The sequence below is a fragment of the Trachypithecus francoisi genome, unplaced genomic scaffold (genome assembly GCF_009764315.1).
Source record: "Trachypithecus francoisi isolate TF-2019V2 unplaced genomic scaffold, Tfra_2.0 Lachesis_group5, whole genome shotgun sequence".
NCBI lineage: Eukaryota > Metazoa > Chordata > Mammalia > Primates > Cercopithecidae > Trachypithecus > Trachypithecus francoisi.
The window spans coordinates 132,089,947-132,111,140 of record NW_022681470.1 but is presented as its reverse complement, the minus strand read 5'-3'; the positions used below and the strand labels follow the sequence as shown (position 1 = coordinate 132,111,140).

The following is a 21,194-nucleotide window of genomic DNA, read 5'->3' as shown; positions in this document are numbered from 1 at the left end:
TGGTGTTATCATAGTTCACTGCAACCTCCAATTCCTGGGGTCAAGCAATCCTCCCACCTCAGTCTCCTGAGCAGCTGGGATTACAGGCATGGGACACCATACCTGGCTAATTTTTTTTTTCTTTTTTGAGGCGGAATCTCGCATTGTTGCCAGGCTGGAGTGCAATGGCATGATCTCAGCTCACTGCAACCTCTGCCTCCCAGGTTCAAGCGATCCTCCCGAGTAGTTGGGACTATAGGCGTGTGACACCACGCCCAGCTAATTTTTTTTTTATCTTTTTTTTTTTTTTTGAGACGGACTCTGGCTCTGTCACCCAGGCTGGAGTGCGGTGGCCGGATCTCAGCTCACTGCAAGCTCCGCCTCCCAGATTTACGCCATTCTCCTGCCTCTGCCTCCCAAGTAGCTGGGACTGCAGGCGCCCGCCACCTCGCCCGGCTAGTTTTTTGTATTCTTTAGTAGAGACGGGGTTTCACCGTATTAGCCAGGATGGTCTCGATCTCCTGATCTTGTGATCTGCCCGTCTAGGCCTCCCAAAGTGCTGGGATTACAGGCTTGAGCCACTGCGCCCGGCCTCACCCAGCTAATTTTTGTATTCTTGGTAGAGACAGGGTTTCACCATGTTGGCCAAGATGGTATCGATCTCTCGACTTCGTGATCTGCCCGCCTTGGCCTCCGAAAGTACTGGGATTACAGGCGTGAGCCACTGCACTCGGCCCTTCTTATTTATTTATTTATTTATTTATTTATTTATTTTTGAGATGGAGTTTCACTCTTATTGCCCAGGCTGGAGTGCAATGGTGCAATCTCGGCTCACTGCAACCTCCGCCTCCCAGGTTCAAGTGATTCTCCTGCCTCAACCTCCCAAGTAGCTGGGATTACAGGCACCCACCACCATGCCTGGCTAATTTTGTATTTTTAGTAGAGATGGGGTTTCACCATGTTGGCCTGGCTGGTCTTGAACTCCCCACCTCAGGTGATCCGCCCACCTTGGCCTCCCAAAGCTCTGGGATTACAGGTGTGAGCCACTGCGCCTGGCTGGCCCAGCCTTTTTTTTTTTTTTTTTGAGATGGGGCTCAAGCAATCCTCCCACCTCAGCCACCCAAGTAGCTGGGAGTACAGGCTCGAGTCACCATGACCAGCTAAATTTTCATTTTTTATTTTTTTATTTTTTGTAGAGACAGGGTTTCACTATGTTGCCCAGGCTAGTTTCAAACTCCTGAACTCAAGTGATCCATCCGCCTTGGCCTCCCAAAGTGCCAGAATTACAGGCGTGAGCCACCGCACCCAGCCTAGTCTGGCTAATTTTTTAAAAAATTTTTGTAGAGATGGAGTCTCGCTATGTTGCCCAGTCTAGCTTAAACTTCTGGGCTCAAACAACCCTCCTGCTTTCACCTCCCAAAGTACTGAAATCACAGGTATGAGCCACCGTGCCCAGCCTAAAATAATTTTTTTTTGAGACGGAGTCTGGCTCTGTCGCCCAGGTTGGAGTGCAGTGGCCAGATCTCAGCTCACTGCAAGCTCCACCTCCTGGGTTTACGCCATTCTTCTGCCTCAGCCTCCCCAGTAGCTGGGACTACAGGCACCCGCCACCTCGCCCGGCTAGTTTTTTCTATTTTTTAGTAGAGACAGGGTTTCACAGTGTTAGCCAGGATGGTCTCGATCTCCTGACCTCGTGATCCGCCCGTCTCGGCCTCCCAAAGTGCTGGGATTACAGGCTTGAGCCACCGCGCCCGGCCCTAAAATAATTTTTAATGCAAGTATGGTAGGAGCTGGGTGGGGAATTAAATTGTGAATCTGGAGGGCCTCCAGGAAAAAGGGATGTTGAGTTCAGACCTGGAGTATGAGCTGTAGTTAATTAGGGCCGGAAGGGAGGGAAGGCCATTCTGAGAGAGTGTACAGCTAGTGCAAAGGCCCTGAGGCAGGGCTGAGCCCAGTGTGTAGAGTGAGCAGGAACGGCACATTGGTTGGGGCAGGGGATTGGGGATTGTGGGGGTACATCAAAGGCCAGGTGTTCCGAGGGCTAGTCTCTCTGAGAATGATCTCCATTTCTGTCTCATTGCAGAAGGAGCTGAGCCTGCCACGCCGGGGACGTGGGTGAGTTCACCTGGGGCTGGCGGGCTGGGTGGGCCCTAGTGGTCCTGGAAGTGGATATTTCAGCAACAGCCACTGAATTGTGAATGTATTTAATAATTACAGCAACACGTCTCATGTTCATTCTTGCTCTCAAGTTTGCAAAGTGCTTCACAAGCACCTGGCCTCTCGCCACACACATGGGAGGCCATGCCAGTTTGCAAATGAGGAAGCTGAGGTGCAAAGGGGTTTCATCACCAGCTTAAGGGCACTCAGCTGGGAAGGGGAGAAACTTGTCTGGAATCCAGAGTCTGGATGTTGAATTTCAACTGAAGTGTATTAGAACTGGCTTGAATGCCTCCCATGATGGGGAACTCACTTCCTTTTGGGGAACACCAGCAGAAAATCATCTCTCAGCTGGGCACGGTGGCTCACGCCTGTAATCCCAGCACTTTGGAAGGCTGAGGCAGGCGGATCACTTGAGGCCAGAAGTTCGAGACCAGCCTGGCCAACATGGTGAAACCCCGTCTCTACTAAAACTACAAACAAAGTAGCTAGGCATGGTGGTGCACGCTTGTAATCCCAGCTACTCAGGAGGCTGAGGCAGGAGATTCGCTTGAACTCAGGAGGTGGAGGTTGCAGTGAAACGAGCAACCGCCACCGCACTTCAACCTGGGCGACAGAGTGAGACTCCGTCTAAAAAAAGAAAAGAAAAGAAAAAAAATCATCTCTCTTGAGGTCACATCAGTGTTCCTGTAGGTTTTTTGTTTTGTTTTGTTTTGTTTTTGAGATGGGGTCTCGCTCTGTCACCCAGGTTGGAGTACAGTAGTGTGATCTTGGCTCACTGCAACCACTGCCTCCTGGGTTCAAGAGAGTCTCCTGCCTCAGCTTTAAGAATAGCTGGGACTACAGATGCGAGCCTCCATACCCGATCTGTATGTTTAGTAGAGACAGGGTCTCAATATGTTGCCCAGGCTGGTCTCAAACTCCTGGACTCAAGCGATCTGCCTACCTTAACCTTCCAAAGTGCTGGGATTATAGGCATGAGCCACCATGCCCAGTCTAGGTTACCATTTTTTATCCCTAAAGCTTAGAGAACATTTTTGTTCAATGCCTTCATTCATTTACAGATGAAAGAAACCAAAGCCTGGGGTAGCCCGGGGCTAGTGGTCTGGGAATGTGTGAGCATGGACACACCGTCTTTGGAGGCTGCTTTTGCCTGAGTTGGGGGTGGGAATCACTCAATGAACATCTTTTTGAGCACCTACTGTACACTGGGCCCTGCTGAAGGCAGAGGGGATACAGACAATTCAATCTCAGAGTAAGGGCTGAAGTTTTGTATGCAGGAGAGAGATTAACCAGAGAAAGAGACAGAGGTGCTGGGGGTGGTTTTATCCTGAAGATTGGTGGCCTCTTGAAGGAAGTGACCTTTGAGCTTAGATCTGGAAGAAGAAGAGGACCTGGCAGCGGGGAAGTCTGGGGAGAATGGCATTCCAGGCAGCAGGAACAGCGTGGGCAAAGTTTCTGGGGTGCCAGCACACTTGGCATTAGAAGAACAGCATGAAGACCAGGGTAGCTGAGTGGAGTGAGTGGAGGTGAGGTGGAAGAACAGGAGAAGGAGGAGGTGCTGGGAATGGGGTCAGAGTGGCCCCCAAGCCCAGGTCATCTGCTTCTGTTCCAGTGGGGATGATGCAGTTGGTGGGGAGGTGCTTGAAGTCCCCAGTGGTTGGTGGTTGCCGGGGGACTCGGACATTGCCCCGAGAGCGGGCACTGTTTCCAACCTTGGCCCAAGCTGTGGGCAGTGTTGGACCGTCAATCAATGAGGACTGCAGAGAGCAAAGTCCTGGACCTTGGGGCAGGACAGAGCCAAAGACTCCACAAGGGATATCCACTCCCTGCCACCTTCCCTGTGCCCCACTGGGTCCACCGGGGCCTCTAGAGGGCCAGAGTGAGACATAGACACCCCCAGACCGTGGGGTTTCCGCTGAGAGGGAGGGAGGACAGGGCTGGCGGCGCCTGGTGCTGGTGGCGGTGCAGGGACAGCTTGGCGGAGGAGGGGCTGGTGGGGCTGGACTCGTATATGGGTGAGGGGGACGACCTTCCTGGCAGAGGGAACAGCTGGAAGCCAGGGACTGGAGGTGTGGTCAGAGCCTCTAGTGTGCGCGGGGATGCGGAGACCCGAGCGGGTTAGGACCTCAGTGCTGAGCGGCTGGCCGGGATGCGGGGTTGGGGAGTTGGAGCGGACTGCGCTCGGATCCTGGCTCCCAGAGAGCCCCAGGGCTGGGGCAAGGGCTGAGGCCGGGCCAGGGCGGGGAGAGGCGGGGTCAGGCCATGGAGCAATCGCGCCGACCGCGGAGCCAGTGACCGCCCTTCCCTTCCGGGACGCAGCTCGGGGGCTCTCGACCCGGAGGCCTCGGCGTCCCTGCAGCAGACGGGGCGGCACCCGCGGCTCCGCCATCCGGCTGCGCGACCCTCGCTGCGGGCCCCGGCCTGCGCGCAGGTGCGGAGCTCCGAGCCCCGCCCCGAGGCGGAGCCAGCCCGGCCCCCAGCGGCCCAACCCCCGCGTCGAGTCCGCCGCACCCGCCAGGCGTCTGTCCCTACGTCCGTGTGTCAGTCCGTCGGTCCGATCGCGCCACGATTAGGGCTTCCGGGGGCCACCAAGGGGGCGTCGATACCCGGCCGCACAGACGCGGCCTCGGCCTCGGCATGAAGTCCCGCAGGGACAAGCTGCACATCCCGGCGCTGACCCTCGAGTGAGTGTGGGGCAGGGCGGGAGTGTGGGGTGGTGCAGGGAGGACAGGATGACAACCACCCTCCCCCCACATCTCTGTTCGTGTCGCCCAGAAACGCACCGCCGCCTCCGGGGAGCCCTCCCGGGCCATCGGTCTGGCCCCGCCCTCACGGCCTGAGCTGAACCCAGAATCCCCGGTCTTGGGCCCCTACTCCCTGAGGGAACCACAGCCGCCATCCGGAGATCCGGATTCGGCCACGCGAAGGGGCGGCCACCAGGTTCACCGTCCCCGGCCTCTTTCTTTGCAGTCTGTCTCCGAGCAGCCAGAGCCCGTCCCTGCTGGGTCCCAGCAGCCCCTGCAGCCCTTGTAGCCCCTCTTTGGGCCTGCACCCCTGGAGGTAAGTGACAGCGCGTGTGGGCGGGTCGCAGACATCACCCTGGCACCCCAGAGCCTTGGAAACCCGCCAGAATCATCACTCTCCCTAAGGTACTGTAGGTTGGTGACCACCTCTCTGGACCTCAGTTTACCCCTCCGCATAATGGCACTGCGATCCGTTCTAGGGGGTTAATGGGAAAATTCCATTTTCAGCCAGGCCAGCATCTGACAGGTGGCCAAGCCAAGGGAAGAACTTAAGCTGTTACCCAAGGACTTTCCCAAGACAGGTGCCGGATTCCCAAGCTGCTCAGGGCACTCCCTGCTGAATGGGCCTGGACTCCTGGGTGGTGACCTCAGGGAGAAAGCTCCTCCCTCTAAACACACACGCACACCCAAGGCTGAGAGGCCACCAACGAGAGCGCTGTGAATTGAGCTTAACCTAAGCGGCGCTGGGAGAAAAGAACCAGGGTGACTGAACCCTCCATAACCCCTTCCTGATCCCCACTTCCCGATTAAGAAAACTGAGACTTAGAGAGGAGATGCCAGTTTTTCTGATTCAGTCCATCCTCTGGGAGCCAAGCGTCAGGGACAGCTTTGCCACCAGGTGTGTTGAGGGTTTGACTGGCCAGTTGGTTGACTCTGTGACTGGCCAGGTTTCAGGACAGGAGGGAGTTTTGTGAGCTCCTCTAATGGCTTGGAGGAGGGACATTTAGGGAGGGACAGATGTGAGGTCAATGGTGTCTATTAGAATTATGTGGCCCATCAACCATTTACACTTCAGTATGAATGAGCTGCTTAAATCTTTTCACAGCCCTTTTTTTTTTTGAGGCAGAGTCTTGTTCTGTCCCCTAGGCTGGAGTGCAGTGGCGCAATCTCAGCTTACTGCAACCTCCACCTCCCGGGTTCAAGCAATTTTCCTGTTGTAGCCTCCCAAGTAACTGGGACTACAAGCACCTACCACCACATCCAGCTAACTTTTGTATTTTAGTAGAGATGGGGTTTCACCATGCTGGCCAGGCTGGTTGCGAACCCCTGATCTCAAGTGATCCACCTGCCTCAGCCTCCCAAAGTGCTGGGATTACAGGTATAAGCCACACGGCAGGCCATCCACAGACCTTTAATGGGGAGAAGAGAGAACAATATGGAGCCCACATTTGCATGCTGGGCAACAGGGAGGTAGCTTCATTCGGGCACCGAGCACTATGAGATACCTACTGAGATCCAGGTGCTAAAGGCATTGCTATAAAGAAAACATAGACCCTCCATCAATGGCTTCTCAGTCCCCTTGGGGAATTCAGTGATAAAACGAATGGATAGGGCCGGGCGCGGTGGCTCAAGCCTGTAATCCCAGCACTTTGGGAGGCCGAGATGGGCGGATCACAAGATCAGGAGATCGAGACCATCCTTGCTAACCCGGTGAAACCCCGTCTCTACTAAAAAAAAAAAAAAAAGTCAAATGGATAAACAAGATACATTCAGACAGGGACCTCTTGGGGAGGTGATGTTTGAGCCAAGGCCTGGGCACAGCTAAAGGAAGATTGGCACCAGGCAGTGGGTACTGCATGTGCAAAGGTCCTGTGGCAGGACTGAAGTGGTGGGTTTTTTGTTTTTGTTTTTTGAGACAGAGTCTCACTTTGTTGCCCAGGTTGGACTGCAGTGGCACGATCTCGGCTCACTGCAACCGCAGCCTCCCAGGTTCAAGTGATTCTCCTGCTTCAGCCTCCGAGTAGCTGAGACTACCGGTGTGCCTCTATGCCCTGCTAATTTTTTGTTTGTTTGTTTATTTGTTTGTTTGAGAAGGGGTCTTGCTCTGTTGTCCAGGCTGGAGTCCAGTGGTGCCATCTCGGCTCACTGCAACCTCCGCCTCCTGGGTTCAAGTGATTCTCCTGCCTCAGCCTACCTAGTAGCTGGGATTATGGGCACATGCCAACACTTCCAGCTGATTTTTGTATTTTCAGTAGCGATGGGGTTTCACCATGTTGGCTAGGCTGGTCTCGAACTCCTGACCTCAAGTGATTCTCCCGCCTTGGCTTCTCAAAGTGCTAGGATTACAAGCATGAACCACTGAGCCCGGCCTAATGTTTGTATTTTTAGTAGAGGTGGAGTTTCACTATATTGGCCAGGCTGATCTTGAACTCCTGACCTCAGGTGATCCACCTGCCTTGGCTTCCCAAAGTGCTAGGATTACACATATAAGCCACTCTGCACCCCCGCCCTGAGATATTTTTTAAGCCTCTGTGGCTGCCTTGAGGGGAGAAAGGTCTGCTGGGGCCAGGAATGGAGTGGTCAGAGACAAGGAGGTGGCTAGGACAACATCCAGGACCAAGTTGAGGTATCCAATGGGAAGCAGAGACTGCCATCACCCCCATTTATGAAGAAAACGGGGGCACAGGACCTCAGAACGTGTTATCGGGAGCATCCTAGGAAGGTTTCGGGCCAGATCTGACTCTCTGTCTAAATCCTTGGCTTCCACCCCAGGTGAGGACGTGATAAAGGGAGGGACCCTTGTATTGGAGGCCGCTGAGCAGATTTGACCAGTTTTTTTTTTTTTTTTTTTTTCTGAGACGGAGTCTCGCTCTGTCGCCCAGGCTGGAGTGCAGTGGCCGGATCTCAGCTCACTGCAAGCTCCGCCTCCCGGGTGTACGCCATTCTCTCGCCTCAGCCTCCCGAGTAGCTGGGACTACAGGCGCCCGCCATCTCGCCCGGCTAATTTTTTGTATTTTTTTAGTAGAGACGGGGTTTCACCGTGTTAGCCAGGATGGTCTCGATCTCCTGACCTCGTGATCCGCCCGTCTCGGCCTCCCAAAGTGCTGGGATTACAGGCTTGAGCCACCGCGCCCGGCCGATTTGACCAGTTTTAACTGGGAGGGAAGGGGGGAAGTGTCTGGGGCTGAGAAAGCCCACCAGGCTGCCTGACTCACCACCAGGGGGCAGCAGAGCCACATTGCCTTGGGCCTGCCAGGGGGAATGGGTCCCTGGCAGGGAAATGGGTCCCTGCCTGCCATGTTCCAAGCATCCTAGGAATAAGCTCGTAATTGTCCCAACAGGGTCCAGCCTCTGCAACTCCCCTGCCTCTTTTTTTTTTTTTTTTTTTATGAGACAGTCTCACTTTGTTACCCAGGCTGGTGTGCAGTGGTGTGATCTCTGCTCACTGCAACCTCTGCCTCCTGGGTTCAAGCAAGTCTCCTGCCTCACCCTCTCGAGTAGCTGGGATTACAGGCGTGCACCACCACACCCAGCTAACATTTGGATGTTTTATTTGTTTGTTTGAGACAGAGTTTTCCTCTTGTTGCGCAGGCTGCAGTGAAGTGGCACGATCTTGGCTCACTGCAACCTCCGCCTCCTGGATTCAAGTGATTCTCCTGCCTCAGGCTCGTGAGTAGCTGGGATTACAGGCATCTGCCACCGCTCCCGGCTAATTTTTTGTATTTTTAGTAGAGATGGGGTTTCACCATGTTGGCCAGGCTGGTCTCAAACTCCTGACTTCAGGTGATCCAACTGCCTTGGCTTCCCACAGTGCTGGGATTACAGGCATGAGCCATCGTGCCTGGCCTTGCAACTTCCCTGCCTCCATTCTATCCATCTCCCCATCGCTCACTTGGCTCCAGCCACACGGCTTCCTGGGCTGATCCTCCAGAATGCAGGCTGGTCCAGCCTCAGGGCCTTTGCACTTGCTGTCCCCACTACCCAGAACTCCATTCCCTCCTTTTTTATTCCATCACATCCTCATCAATGCCTCAGCCTCATATGGGAAGCTTTCCCCAACCACCCCCTCCTTCCAGGCCCCACAAACATGGAGTATAACATGCATTATACCTATCCATTTCCCTGTCCAGACCTCAGGGATTTGCTTTTTTCTTTGTTTCTTCTTCTTTTTTTTTTTTTTTTTTTTGAGACAGTCTTGCTCTGCCACCCAGGCTGGAGTGCAGTAGTGCGATATCTCAGCTTACTGCAACCTCCACCTCCTGGATTCAAGCAGTTCTCCTGCCTCAGCCTCCCAAGTAGCTGGGATTACAGGCATGCGCCACCACACCTGGCTAATTTTGTATTTTTAGTAGAGACGGGGTTTCACCATGTTGGCCAGACTGGTCTCGAACTCCTGAGTTCAAGCAATCTGCCCATCTCAGCTTCACAAAGTGTTGGAATTACAGGCATGAGCCACGGCACCCAGCCAACCCCAGAGATTCAATTTCCACATTGTCTTGTGTGATTATCCAGTTATTTTTCTCATCCAGAGGTTTGACAGCCTCTCTGGGACCATACTTTATCTGTCCTGGTCATGTTGTAGCCTCAGGGCAGGCCCAGGGTGTATACAGCAGGTGCTCAGTTAATGCATGTGGCTTAGATGAATGGGCAGTATCTGGGAGGGCTGTCCTTGTGATGGTGATGGCATTGGGGGTTGGGGGTGGTGTTGAAGAAGGCGATGAGTTGGGCGCTCATAGACAAAGTGGCTGTTCCAGGCGGGAACAGCATCGTTAGAGACACATTCCTTCTGGAGCCTCAAATGCCAAGGGCAGGAAGAATGTGGATTTTCTACCTAGGGCACTAGGAGCCATAGAGTGTGGTGCTGGGAGGGGCACCGATATATGGGCAGGTGGGAAGCACTGCGGTAGTCCCACTAAAAAGGGGCCGGTGAAGAGGGGTGTCTGTATATCTACCTGAGACTTTGGCATTTACAGTCATAGCACAGGCAGGGAGAGTCAAATGCCAATGTCACAGAGTTTGTGAAGGACAGGGCTAGGATATGACCCCTGGGAGAGGGATTCACCCGGGAATGTGCAGTTTTGCTGTAAGAGCAATAGGGAGCCATGGAGGGTTTGTGAGCAGGGCAAGGGCATGATCTGGGGAGCAGTGGATGGACACCAGAGATCAGTGGCTCAGCCAGCCTTTCATGGAAGGCCTTCACCATGGCAGCAGGCCCTCTGGATTGTCAGCTGCAGCCCTGTTTTGCAGAGGGGGAAACTGAGGCCAAGTGAGCATGGGAGAAGGTTCTCTCCCTGCTACAGATGTCAGGGCAGTGGGTGTATGTAATAGGGGGTGTGTAAGTGTTACTGGGTATAGCTGTGGCTGGGGACGAGGGGGCAGCGCCTTGTGTGTGTATGCAAAGGTGTGTCCCCATGCATATGGGGTGGCTCAGCACGTAGTGACAGCAAGTGGAGACTGTGGCCCCATCCCCACTTGGGTCCCCAGCCAGACTCAGGAGAATCTGTAGCCCACACGAGGCTTGGGCTGCATACCTGGGGGTCATAGGTGACCACTCCCATCCTCATTACCATCTCTGGTGGTCTCAAAACCACCATCTCCCCTGGTCTCAGAACTCCCAAACCCACCCATTTTTCCCCATAGCTTCAATATTCCCCTCCCAGACATTGTCCCAGCCCCTTACTGGCCTTCTGCTACCTTCATTCCTGTCCCCCAACAGTCTGCTCCCCATAGTAGACACAAGGGGGTTTACAAACATAGTCCAGATCACACCCCTTCTCTGCTCAAGCACCCTCCATGGCTCCCCATTGCTCCTACAATAAAATTGCACTCCTGCCTGCAGCCCACAAGGCTCATGTGGTCAGCCCCTCTGGCATTTTGCCCTCAGTGCTGCCTCAGAGAGCTGTGCCCTTTGCCTGGGACGTGCTTTCTGCATAGCTAGCTCCTTCCTCCTCCATTTCTGGCTGGCTGCAGTGTTACCTCCTCTGAGAGGCCTCATGGCTTAAGTCGCCCCTTGCAGTGTTCTGTCCTTTCTTTTCCCTTCTCAGCCTTGGTGTTTGAAATTATCTTTTTATTTATTTTTTTTCTTTTTTTGAGACAGAGTCTCGCTCTGTCACCCAGGCTGGAGTGCACTGGTGCGATCTCGGTCCACTGCAACCACCACCTCCTGGGTACACGTGATTCTCCTGCCTCAGCCTCCAGAGCAGCTGGGGATACAGGCATGCACCACTATGCCCAGCTATTTCTTTCATATTTTTATTTATTTTTTATTTTTTATTTTTTTGAGACAGAGTTTTGCTCTTGTTGCCCAGGCTGGAGTGCAATGGCGCTACCTCAGCTCACTACAACCTTCACCTCCTGGGTTCAAGCGATTCTCCTGCTTCAGCCTCCCAAGTAGCTGGGATTATAGGCACGTGCCGCCACACCCGGCTAATTTTGTATTTTTAGTAAAACTGGATTTCACCATGTTGGCCAGGCTGTTCTCAAACTCCTGACCTCAGGTGATCCACCTGCTCTGGCCTCCCAAAGTGCTGGGATTACAGGCATGAGCCACCACGCCCAGCCGAAATTATCTTGCTCATTGAATTGTTTCCTGTTGGCTGGGCACGGGGGCTCACACCTGTAATGCTGGCACTTTGGGAGGCCAAGGCGGGCGGATCACCTGAGGTCAGGAGTTTGAGTTGCCTGGCCAACATGGTGAAACTCTGTTTCTACTAAAAATACAAAAAATTAGCTGGACGTGGTGGTGCACACCTGTAATGCCAGCTACTCAGAAGGCTGAGACAGGAGAATCGCTTGAACCCAGGAAGGCAGGGGTTGCAGTGAGCTGACATGGCGCCACTGCACTCCACCACAGTTGGCCTCACCCAGGCTGGTTTTAAACCAAGGCTGGGAAAAGCCGGATGGAGGCTGGGTGTGGTGGCTCACGCCTGTGATCCCAACTAATTGGGAGGCTGACGCAGGAGAATCGCTTGAACCCGGGAGGCGGAGGCTGCAGTGAGCTGAGATTGCACCATTGCATTCCAGCCTGGGCAACTAGAGCGAAACTCTGTTTCAAAAGAAAAAAAAAATTGTCTCTTTAGATATGAAGCCCGGGCTCCAGCATTGGGCCTGGACTGGGTCCCAAAGTGTCCTGGGGCCCAGGAAGGGGTACCCCTCATGGTGACACTGCCCCTGACTTGCCTGGGCTGTCATGACAGGAGGAAGCATTAATTCAGTCCCTACAGTGGGAGACACTTCTGCTTCCATAGTGGCTTCCATAGTGAACACATACTGTACCCTCAGCCCTGTACCAGGCTCTGTGTCTCAGATTTTCAATACGGGGGATGTTATGTATGGGGAAACAAAGGCCTGGAAGTTAGCCTGATGCTATCGTTTATAAATTATATATAGATATTGGAACATATACCAGATGCCCTTGGAAGCGCCCCCTTACATCTGATTTGTGTAATCGTCACTGTCAGTCCAGTTTTCCTCCAATTTCACAGTTGAGGAGACTGAGGCTGGAGTTTAATCAGGTGGCTTATTCCTAACTGAGGCACGGCTGATGGCCTTTCCCGCCACACAGAGGCAGAGCATGTCAGACGCCCCGACTCAATTTGCCAAACACACCCTCTGTGCCATTCCGGTGCTGGGAGCTGCTGGGACCCCAAGGAGTCCCCAACCTGGGGAAAACAGAGCCAGACAGACACGAAAGCGGGTTTTTCGGAGGAGAGGACGCTGTCTTGCTAAGCTAGATTCCAAGCAGTGGGGCCAGGGTGGGCGTGGTAGCATGAGCCAGGCCAGGACGCTGGGTGGGTCTTGGGTGCCGCACTGAGAAGGGGTCAGTGCCCCGGGAGAGAGGAAAAGGAGGCAGTGATTAGATTTACATTTTAGCAGAAAGGAGCCAAAATGCCTATGCCTGGCTCGAGGTTAAGGTGCTGCCAACTCCCCGCCCCCGCCGCCCGCGGTCGTAGCAACGCCCGGCCTCAGCCGCCCGCGGCCCTAGCAACGCTCCGCCTCTCCGCCCGCGGCCATGGCAGCGCCCCGCCCACTCCCCGGCACGCGGGTCCCCGGGCCTCGCTTCCGCGTCGCTCGCTCCGCCTTCCGGCAGGCCCCGCCCCCAAGGCCCCGCCCCCGCACTCGCCTGGGCGGAGTTCCAGGCCGCGCTCGGGGGCGCGCGCTTCCTTCTCGCCGCCCCCCCAACCCCGCAGCCCTGTGCGCCCCCCTCCCTGTCCGGCTCCGCGGGACTCCCGGGGCCGATCCCACCGCCGAGGTTCGCGCCCCGCCGCCGCCGGCTGCGCCCCCGCGCCTTCCCGGCCTCGGGCGGCGGCGGCGGCACAAAGGGAAGCAGCATGTCCGACCCCAGCTACTGGACGGCGGTGGCGGCTCCCGGCCATCGCAGCCGCCTGGCCAAAGGCGCGCTGCTGCAGCGCTCCAAGAGGTAGGGGGCACGGCGCCGGCAAAGGCTCGGCGGCCGGCCGAGCAAACAGGAGTTGCCAGAAGTGTGTCCTGGCCGCGTGGCGGGGACCACGGCGAGTGTCTGTCTGTGGCAGCAGTGGGAAGGGGGGAGGACGCCTGTGGATCGAGGTGTCCCCTGGGGTCCCTGGCACCCTCCTTTCGCCCCTCGTTCCCTGTACTGGGGTGTCTGTCCGCCAGCGTCGCAGCTGGGGTGGTGACAGGAGTGAGTTGAGACTGAGCTAGGATTTGAACCCGGGTGTCCGGGGCTATGCAGAACCAGGGAGGAACTTCTTGGAAAAACTGAGGCTGATCTGTCCCTGGGGGCCCATTCAGCAGAAATGTTGGCTCAGAAGCAAATATTTACTGCAGGAGGCTGGCATTTGGGTGAGGTGTCAGGAGTCCAGATAATTGAGGTTAACCCCCTCCAAAGCCTCATCTCTCTTGGAGTTTCAGTTTCCCCTTTTGAAAAGCAGAGAGGATAAATGAGGGCTGTGGATTCTACCGGACCTGGGTTCAAATTTCGACTCAGCCACTACCAGGCTGTGTGACCTCAATAGCTCCTTAACCTCTCTGTGCTTGGGTTTTTCATTGGTGCTGGACTGGGGCAAAGTCTGGGTCGTGGGACCAGCTACCAGAAGATCTTGAATGCTGAGTCCAGGGCTTAAACTTCCCTCCAAGATCGTGGGGAGCATTGGAGGGGGGGATATGGGTACCAGAGGGATGAGGTGCAGGAGGCTGGCTTCAGGCCCCTGCTTTCTGCCACATTCTCTCTGTTGTGTCCTGGGTACCAAGAGAGGATGGTTCCCAAATGGCAACTTCTCGAGGTCCTGGATCTCCTCCAGGAAGAGTTGAACAAAGAGTCAGCCCTGCATAGATGCTTGGGAAGTGAACAGATGATGCTTGGTTCTCCTTTGAGGCCTCACACTTGGCCGTGTTTTCAAGAAGACCTCGCCCAAGAACAGAAGGGAGGGCAACTCAGTGTTTTTCCCAAATGCTTTTGGAAGCAGCAAGTGATACAGCAGGATCGGGGAGGGAGGGTGCTGGTGGTGCAGTGTGGGGGCGAGGAACCAGGTGAGGGGCTGGGAGAGGATGTGGAGACAGCCAGGTGAGCATGCATTGAGGGGTTGGCAGGAAGTTTTGCAGAAACCTGCAGGTTTCACTTTTGCTTCTGCAGCTCAGGCTGGGAGACAATCACTGTGACTATTGACATCTGTGGCTTCAGTTTCCCAGTCTGGGAAATGGGCTCAGCTGGTCGCTCCCAACTCTGGGGCTTGTTGGGACTGGCACATGTTGGGGACGTAATTCACTCAGGAAGCATTGCCTGCCCTCCCAGCGTGAGCCAGGCCCTGTGAGCCTTGTCTAGGCAAAGACAACAGCGTATGTACCCGAGTCCGGCCCAGAGCTGAGCACTGGATGTAGTAGGTTTCATCCTTCAAGGTAGAGATGGGGAAACTGAGGCTCAAGGGGCAGCCATACGTGGAGACGTAGACAGGCTGGGCCTCTTCTCCCTGTCCACCTTGTCACCTGTGTCCTTTGATGATCGTATGCTTGTTCTCCCATGCACCTCAGAGGCCCCGAGACTTCATCTCTCCCTCCCCGCGAGGTTCTCCCACCGCTGAGCTGTGTTGGCGGCTTGGGGTGTGTGGGCTGATGCTCTCGTGGAGCAGAGCTGTTGCCGGGCGACTGCTCTGGTGGGGCGGGAGATGGTGTCACTCCCAACTTGCTTCTGTCAAGGTGTGGGCTGAGGCCAGGGCTCAGGTGGGAGAAGAGGCAAGGCAGGGTGTGAGAGACCTGGGCCGGGGATCTGGTGGCCAGAAGGGAACTGGGATGGAAAGAGGAAAACATGTGGGCAAAAGTTCAGCAGAACAGGCAGGACTGTGAAAGAGATTGCATTTAGGGTTTCTAGTTGGTCGCATTGGCATTTTAGGGGCATCTTGGGAAGAAGGAGGGTTGTCAAGAGATGGGAGCAGGGGCTTCAGGAGGGGTGTATAGGATGAGGTGTCTCAGCCCGTATCTGGGCTCCAGGGTGTGGTTGGTCCACGTGATTTGCTGGTGCTGCTGGCCGTAGCCATGGTACAGGGAAAGGTGTGGGGGTGGGACTGTAACAGAGAACCCTGAAAAGCTGGACCGGGGGCTCTTGGCCGTATGTTGTGTCCACCATCAGGCTAGAAGCACTTCATGCCATTGCTGTTAATAACAACACTGCCAATAGTTTGTGTTTGTTTTTGTTACTGTTTTTGAGACGAAGTTTCACTCGTGTCGCCCAGGCTGGAGTGCAATGGCGCTATCTCAACTCACCGCAACCTCCGCCTCCTGGGTTCAAGCGATTCGCCGCCCCAACCTCCTGAGTAGCTGGGATTACAAGTGTGCACTACCACACCTGTCTAATTTTGGGGTGTTTTGTTTTGTTTTTTTGAGACGAAGTTTCACTCTTGTTGCCCAGGCTAGAGTGCAATGGCGCAATCTTGGCTCACCACAACCTCCACCTCTCGGGTTCAAGCGATTCTCCTGCCTCAGCCTCCCAAGTAGCTGGGATTACAGGCATGCATCACCATGCCCAGCTAATTTTGTATTTTTAGTAGAGACAGGGTTCCTCCATATTGGTCAGGCCAGTCTTGAACTCCTGATCTCAGGAGATCCACCCACCTTGGCCTCCCAAAGTACTGAGATTACAGGGATGAGCCACTGTGCCTAGCCTTGTTTTTGTTTTTTTAAGAGAGAAGGCCTTGTTCTGTCACCTAGGCTGGAGTGCCGTGGCACGATCATGGCTTACTGCAGCCTTGACCTCCTGAGGCTCAAGCGATCCTCTTGCCTCAGCCTCCTGAGTAGCTGGGACTACAGGCGTACACCACCACAGCCAGCTAATTTTTAAATTTTGTATAGAGACGGGGTCTCGCTATATTGCCCAGGCTGGTCTTGAACTCCTAGCTTCAGAGGATCCTCCCACCTTGGCCTCCCAAAGCACTGGGGTTATAGGCATGAGCCACCATGCCTGGCCAGCAGTAGTTTCATTAATAAGGAATGTTAATCAAGGGGTGACTACCTCCTGGGCCTTGAAGACCTGGCTAAGAGCCATGGGGGAACCCACCTGGGGGCAGAGTGGGAGTGGCCATGTCCAACATCCCATCCTTCTCCAGAACGGGCTGCCTGTGTGATTTAGGCTGGGCAGGTGGCTTAGTGCAGGGCCCTGGGCAGCCACCTACCCTGTCCCCTTTTCCCCCCACAGCTGCCGCAGCGGGAACCGCAAGAGCTTGGTGGTAGGAACGCCCTCCCCGACCCTCTCCCGCCCCCTGTCGCCATTGTCAGTCCCAACGGGTGAGTGTGGGAGCAGCCAGCGGGTGCTGTGTCCTGCCTCTGCCCCACTGACTCAGTTTCCCCGCCTCCTCCTCAGCAGGCAGCAGCCCCTTGGATAGTCCTCGGAATTTCTCGGCTGTCTCTGCCCTCAATTTCCCCTTTGCCCGGAGGTGAGTGATTGCCGGCTTTGGGAGACAGTGCGGGCACCACGGGCAGGGGTTGGGCAGGGGCACGTGCTCAGGGGCTAGACCTGGCCCCTCATTCATTTCGTTCACCTTTTCCCCTCCCCTGGCCCATCTGGTGGTGGTCTCCCCCTCTGGCTCCCATCCCTGACAAATGCATGCCATCTTGCAGCCACATCCCACGCACGGACAGGTAATTTCAACCAGCCCAGGGGATGGGTGGTCGTGGGGGGATGTAGCCCTAAGAATCACTAACTCACTAAAGAAATCATTCATTCATTCATTTAACAAGAGCTGATTGAGTGCCTGTCACGTGCCAGACACTTGCATTTCATTTATTTATTCATACAACAACATTCATTAAGCACCTGCTGTGTGTATGCTCTGCGCTGCGGGCTGAGGGCATGGTTGCAAATGGGCGACTGGCCCTGGGCCCCTGGGGAGTCCTCCGTTTGGTGGGGAGTGACCAATGTGTGCCCCAGAAGCTACAGCTCAGAGGTTGAAGCTTTGACAGGGGACACAGTGGCAGTTGGAGTCACAGGGGGCTTCCTGGAAGAGGTAGGTACCTGAAGAGAGAGAGAGCATGCAGTGGACTTGGTCAGCCTGTGTCTCTGTTCTTGGTTATTTTCAGGAGATCCTTCCTCTGACAGGGCCAGAATATGCTGGCCACAGTGTCTGCTCTTAGTCCCCACAAACCACAAGGGCCAGGCCTTCCTTCCATCTGTTCTTGTTCCTCTCTCCAGGGCAGACGGCAGAAGATGGTCCCTCGCGTCTCTCCCATCTTCCGGCTATGGAACCAACACACCCAGCTCCACCCTCTCGGTACCCATAGCCCCACCTTGGCAGATAGACAGGCAGATGCCGGGTTGGGGGGGGACATATCTTTGTGTGTTTTTTTCAAAGTGTTGGGTAGTTGTGTGGTCAGCAAACATACTAGCTACTTCCTCCATGCATGCCCCATTCTGGAAATTGGAGGGTCCCCTCAGAAGACCCAGCCTTGGCCCCAAAATAGCCCCCAGTCAGGGAGATACAGATATCCCCAGCCTATGGGGTTAGGGCCTGGCCAGAGGGGGACTTGGGGCTGCCCAGGGGTACAGACGGGGAAGACTTCCTGGAGGAGCGGGCATCAGAGCTAGGGTTTTGAGGGATGCCTAGGAGCTAGACAGGAGAAAGACTGTTACCATCTGATGGCCATCTGATGACCAGCAGACAGCCTGGCCCTTGAGGGGTGGTGCTGGGGTCCTGGCCACACCACTGACAGTGAACTCATGATTCTAATCCCCACCACTCTCTACCAGTCAAGCTCATCCTCCCGGGAACGTCTCCACCAGCTTCCCTTCCAGCCGACGCCGGACGAGCTGCACTTCCTGTCCAAGCACTTCCGCAGCTCAGAGAATGTGCTTGATGAGGAAGGCGGCCGGTCACCCCGCCTCCGCCCCCGCTCTCGCAGTCTCAGGTGGGCCTCGACCTCTGGCCCTAGCCCTGGCCCCTCCCTGGGCTGGTGTCGAGGCCTGAGTTGTGGCTCCTCCTCCACCCTAGCCTCTGATTCTTGTCCCTCAACCCTGGCTCAGAGCCCCGACATCCTCCCCTGGGCTTGGTCTGAGGTCCCATATCGCAAGCCAGCTGTCTTCCTTTCAGCCCGGGCCGCGCAACGGGGACCTTCGACAATGAGATTGTCATGATGAACCATGTGTACCGGGAGAGGTTCCCCAAGGTGGGCAGCGCCTGGCGGCTGGACCAGCCCCTGCGCTTCTCTCCACATTGCTGTCCCTCCATGGAACTCTGTCTTCCTGGCTGTGTCCGCCTTGCCAGTCTGTTCATTTCTGTCTTTCCCTCCCCTTCCGTTGAAATATGTTGTTCCTCCTGCCCCAGCCCTCCCACCCCATCACCCCCATCGCCCCATCTCCTCTCTCCCCAACCATGCCTCTCTTGCCCCCTTCTGTGCGTGTCACTCCAGCCCCACCCTTGACCAGGTCGCCCCGTCTCACCCCACCCAGGCCACAGCACAGATGGAGGGCCGTCTGCAGGAGTTCCTGACGGCCTACGCGCCTGGCGCCCGGCTGGCGCTGGCTGATGGCGTCTTGGGCTTCATCCACCACCAGATCGTCGAGCTGGCCCGAGACTGCCTGGCCAAGTCTGGCGAGAACCTCGTCACCTCCCGCTACTTCCTAGAGATGCAGGAGAAGCTGGAGCGGCTTCTGCAGGATGTGCGTGGTTTTTCGCATGTTGAGGTTTTGCATGCAGTGGGACGTGGAGCGAAGGGGGTCCCCAGGCCAGATGGTGCTGAGGACCTCTGGGTGATGCCACGACCCACCTCCCCCAGGCCCATGAGCGCTCAGACAGTGAGGAGGTCAGCTTCATTGTCCAGCTTGTCCGGAAACTGCTAATCATCATCTCACGGCCAGCTCGGCTGCTGGAGTGTCTGGTAAGTTTATTTTTGTACAGCCAACTTGGGATCCGGGCAGAACTGAGATTGGGACCACGACAGTTCTGCCGAGATACAAGTGACAGTTGAACGCAGGGTGCTGCCGGGCTAGCATGGGCTTCCCTGAGGAGGGATCGGGAGTGGAGACCCAGGGGGTGAGCTGGGAAGGGTGCTCCAGGCAGAGGGAACAGCATGTGCAGAGGCCTGCAGGCGGAACCAAGCCCCGGGTGACCAGCCCTCCTGTGCCCCTAGGAGTTTGACCCTGAGGAGTTTTACCACCTGCTGGAGGCGGCTGAGGGCCATGCGCGGGACGGCCAAGGCATTAAGACTGATCTTCCACAGTACATCATTGGGCAGCTGGGCCTGGCCAAGGACCCCCTGGAGGGTAAGCTGGGATGGGAAGAGGAAACCAAGGCTGGGAAAGGCTGGATGGAGGCCAGGCACAGTGGCTCACACCTTTAATACCAGCACTTTGGGAGGCTGAGGCGGGCAGATCACTTGAGGCCAGGAGTTCGAGACCAGCCTGGTCAACATGGTGAAACCCCCTCTCTACTAAAAATACAAAAATTAGCTAAGTGTGGTGGCACATGCCTATAATCCCAGCTACTCGGGAGGCTGAGGCACAAGAATTGCTTGAACTTAGGAGATAGAGGTTGCGGTGAGCTGAGATCGCACCACTGCACTCCAACCTGGGCGACAGAGTGAGACCTGTCTCAAAAAAAAAAAAAAAGGGCAGATGAAGCCAGGATGACAGTTGAGAGCTTGGCAATTTAAAGTGACAACTGGCTGACAGAAACATGGGAGGGGAAGTTCCCCAGGACTCTTAGAGGTGGGGAGAAACCCAGGCCCATCCGATTCCAGAACCACCACACTGTTCTTTGTCTCTCTGTGACCTTGCTCTTTGGTCACCTGTGGGAACTGCTGAGACCCACTGATCTTTTGGAGCCCAGGGGCCTCAGTGTCCTCAAATGCCACATTAAGATGGCCGGGAAGCCTGGGGACCAGTGTTAGCAGTGGCCTTCCCTTTGTCCTGCAAATTCATAAATGGCTTTACTAATTTCTGTGGCCTTTACTATGGCCCAGAAAGTGGACTTGGAGTCAAACAGGACAACCCGTAGGTAAGAAGAAGACAGTTGGGGCTGGGCGCGGTGGCTTACGCCTGTAATCCCAGCACTTTGGGAGGCCAAGGCGGGCGGATCACAAGGTCAGGAGATCGAGACCATCCTGGCTAACACGGTGAAATCCCATCTCTACTAAAAAAATACAAAAAGTTAGCCAGGCACGGTGGTGGGCACCTGTAGTCCCAGCTACTCGGGAGGCTGAGGCAGGAGAATGGCGTAAACCCGGGAGGCGGAGCTTGCAGTGAGCCGAGATCGTGCTACTGCACTCCAGCCTGGGCGACAGGGCGCGACTCCATCTCAAAAAAAAAAAAAAAATAGAAGACGACGCTCAAAAACTCCCACAGCTGGCCGGGTGCGGTGGCTCCTGCCTGTAATCCTAGCACTTTTGGGAGGCCAAGGTGGGTGGATCACAAGGTCAGGAGTTCAAGACCAGCCTGGACAACATGGTGAAACCCTGTCTCTACTAAAGATATAAAAATTAGCCAGGTGTGGTGGTGTGTGCCTGTAATCCCAGCTACTGCGGAGGCTGAGGTAGGAGAAACATTTGAACCCTGGAGGTGGAGACTGCAGTGAGCCGAGATCACACCACTGCATTCCAGCCTAGGCGACAGGGCAGGACTCTGTCTCAAAACAAAAAAACAAAACAAAACAAAAAACTCCCACAGCCAGCCAAGTGCAGTGGCTCACGTCTGTAATCCCATAATCCCAGCACTTCATGAGACTGAAGTGGGCGGATTACTTGAGCTCAGGAGTTCAAGACTAGCCTGGCCAACATGGGGAAACTCCATCTCTACTAAAAACAAATATTAGCCGGGTGTGGTGGCAGGCGCCTGTAAATCCCAGCTACTTGGGA

General features: G+C 55.4%; 1 protein-coding gene across 15 annotated transcripts in view; it reads left to right on the top strand.

Moving 5' to 3' along the window:
• MAST3 (microtubule associated serine/threonine kinase 3) overlaps positions 1 to 21,194 on the top strand; it is a 56,913-nt gene that overhangs the window by 8,068 nt on the left and 27,651 nt on the right. For 2 of the 15 annotated variants that reach the window (XM_033197042.1, XM_033197028.1), the window contains exons 2-13: positions 2,063 to 2,094; positions 4,459 to 4,823; positions 5,110 to 5,199; positions 16,546 to 16,634; positions 16,714 to 16,783; positions 16,968 to 16,988; positions 17,539 to 17,617; positions 18,094 to 18,251; positions 18,434 to 18,509; positions 18,793 to 19,002; positions 19,119 to 19,220; positions 19,473 to 19,605. In XM_033197042.1, coding sequence (XP_033052933.1) covers positions 4,777 to 4,823; positions 5,110 to 5,199; positions 16,546 to 16,634; positions 16,714 to 16,783; positions 16,968 to 16,988; positions 17,539 to 17,617; positions 18,094 to 18,251; positions 18,434 to 18,509; positions 18,793 to 19,002; positions 19,119 to 19,220; positions 19,473 to 19,605 — 1,075 coding nt within the window. In that variant the 5' untranslated portion in view covers positions 2,063 to 2,094; positions 4,459 to 4,776. Of the gene's footprint in view, positions 1 to 2,062; positions 2,095 to 4,458; positions 4,824 to 5,109; positions 5,200 to 5,250; positions 5,289 to 11,925; positions 13,303 to 16,545; positions 16,635 to 16,710; positions 16,784 to 16,967; positions 16,989 to 17,538; positions 17,618 to 18,093; positions 18,252 to 18,433; positions 18,510 to 18,792; positions 19,003 to 19,118; positions 19,221 to 19,472; positions 19,606 to 21,194 lie in introns of those variants that run through there. The other 13 variants (XM_033197031.1, XM_033197027.1, XM_033197029.1 and 10 more) reach the window with 11 other exon arrangements.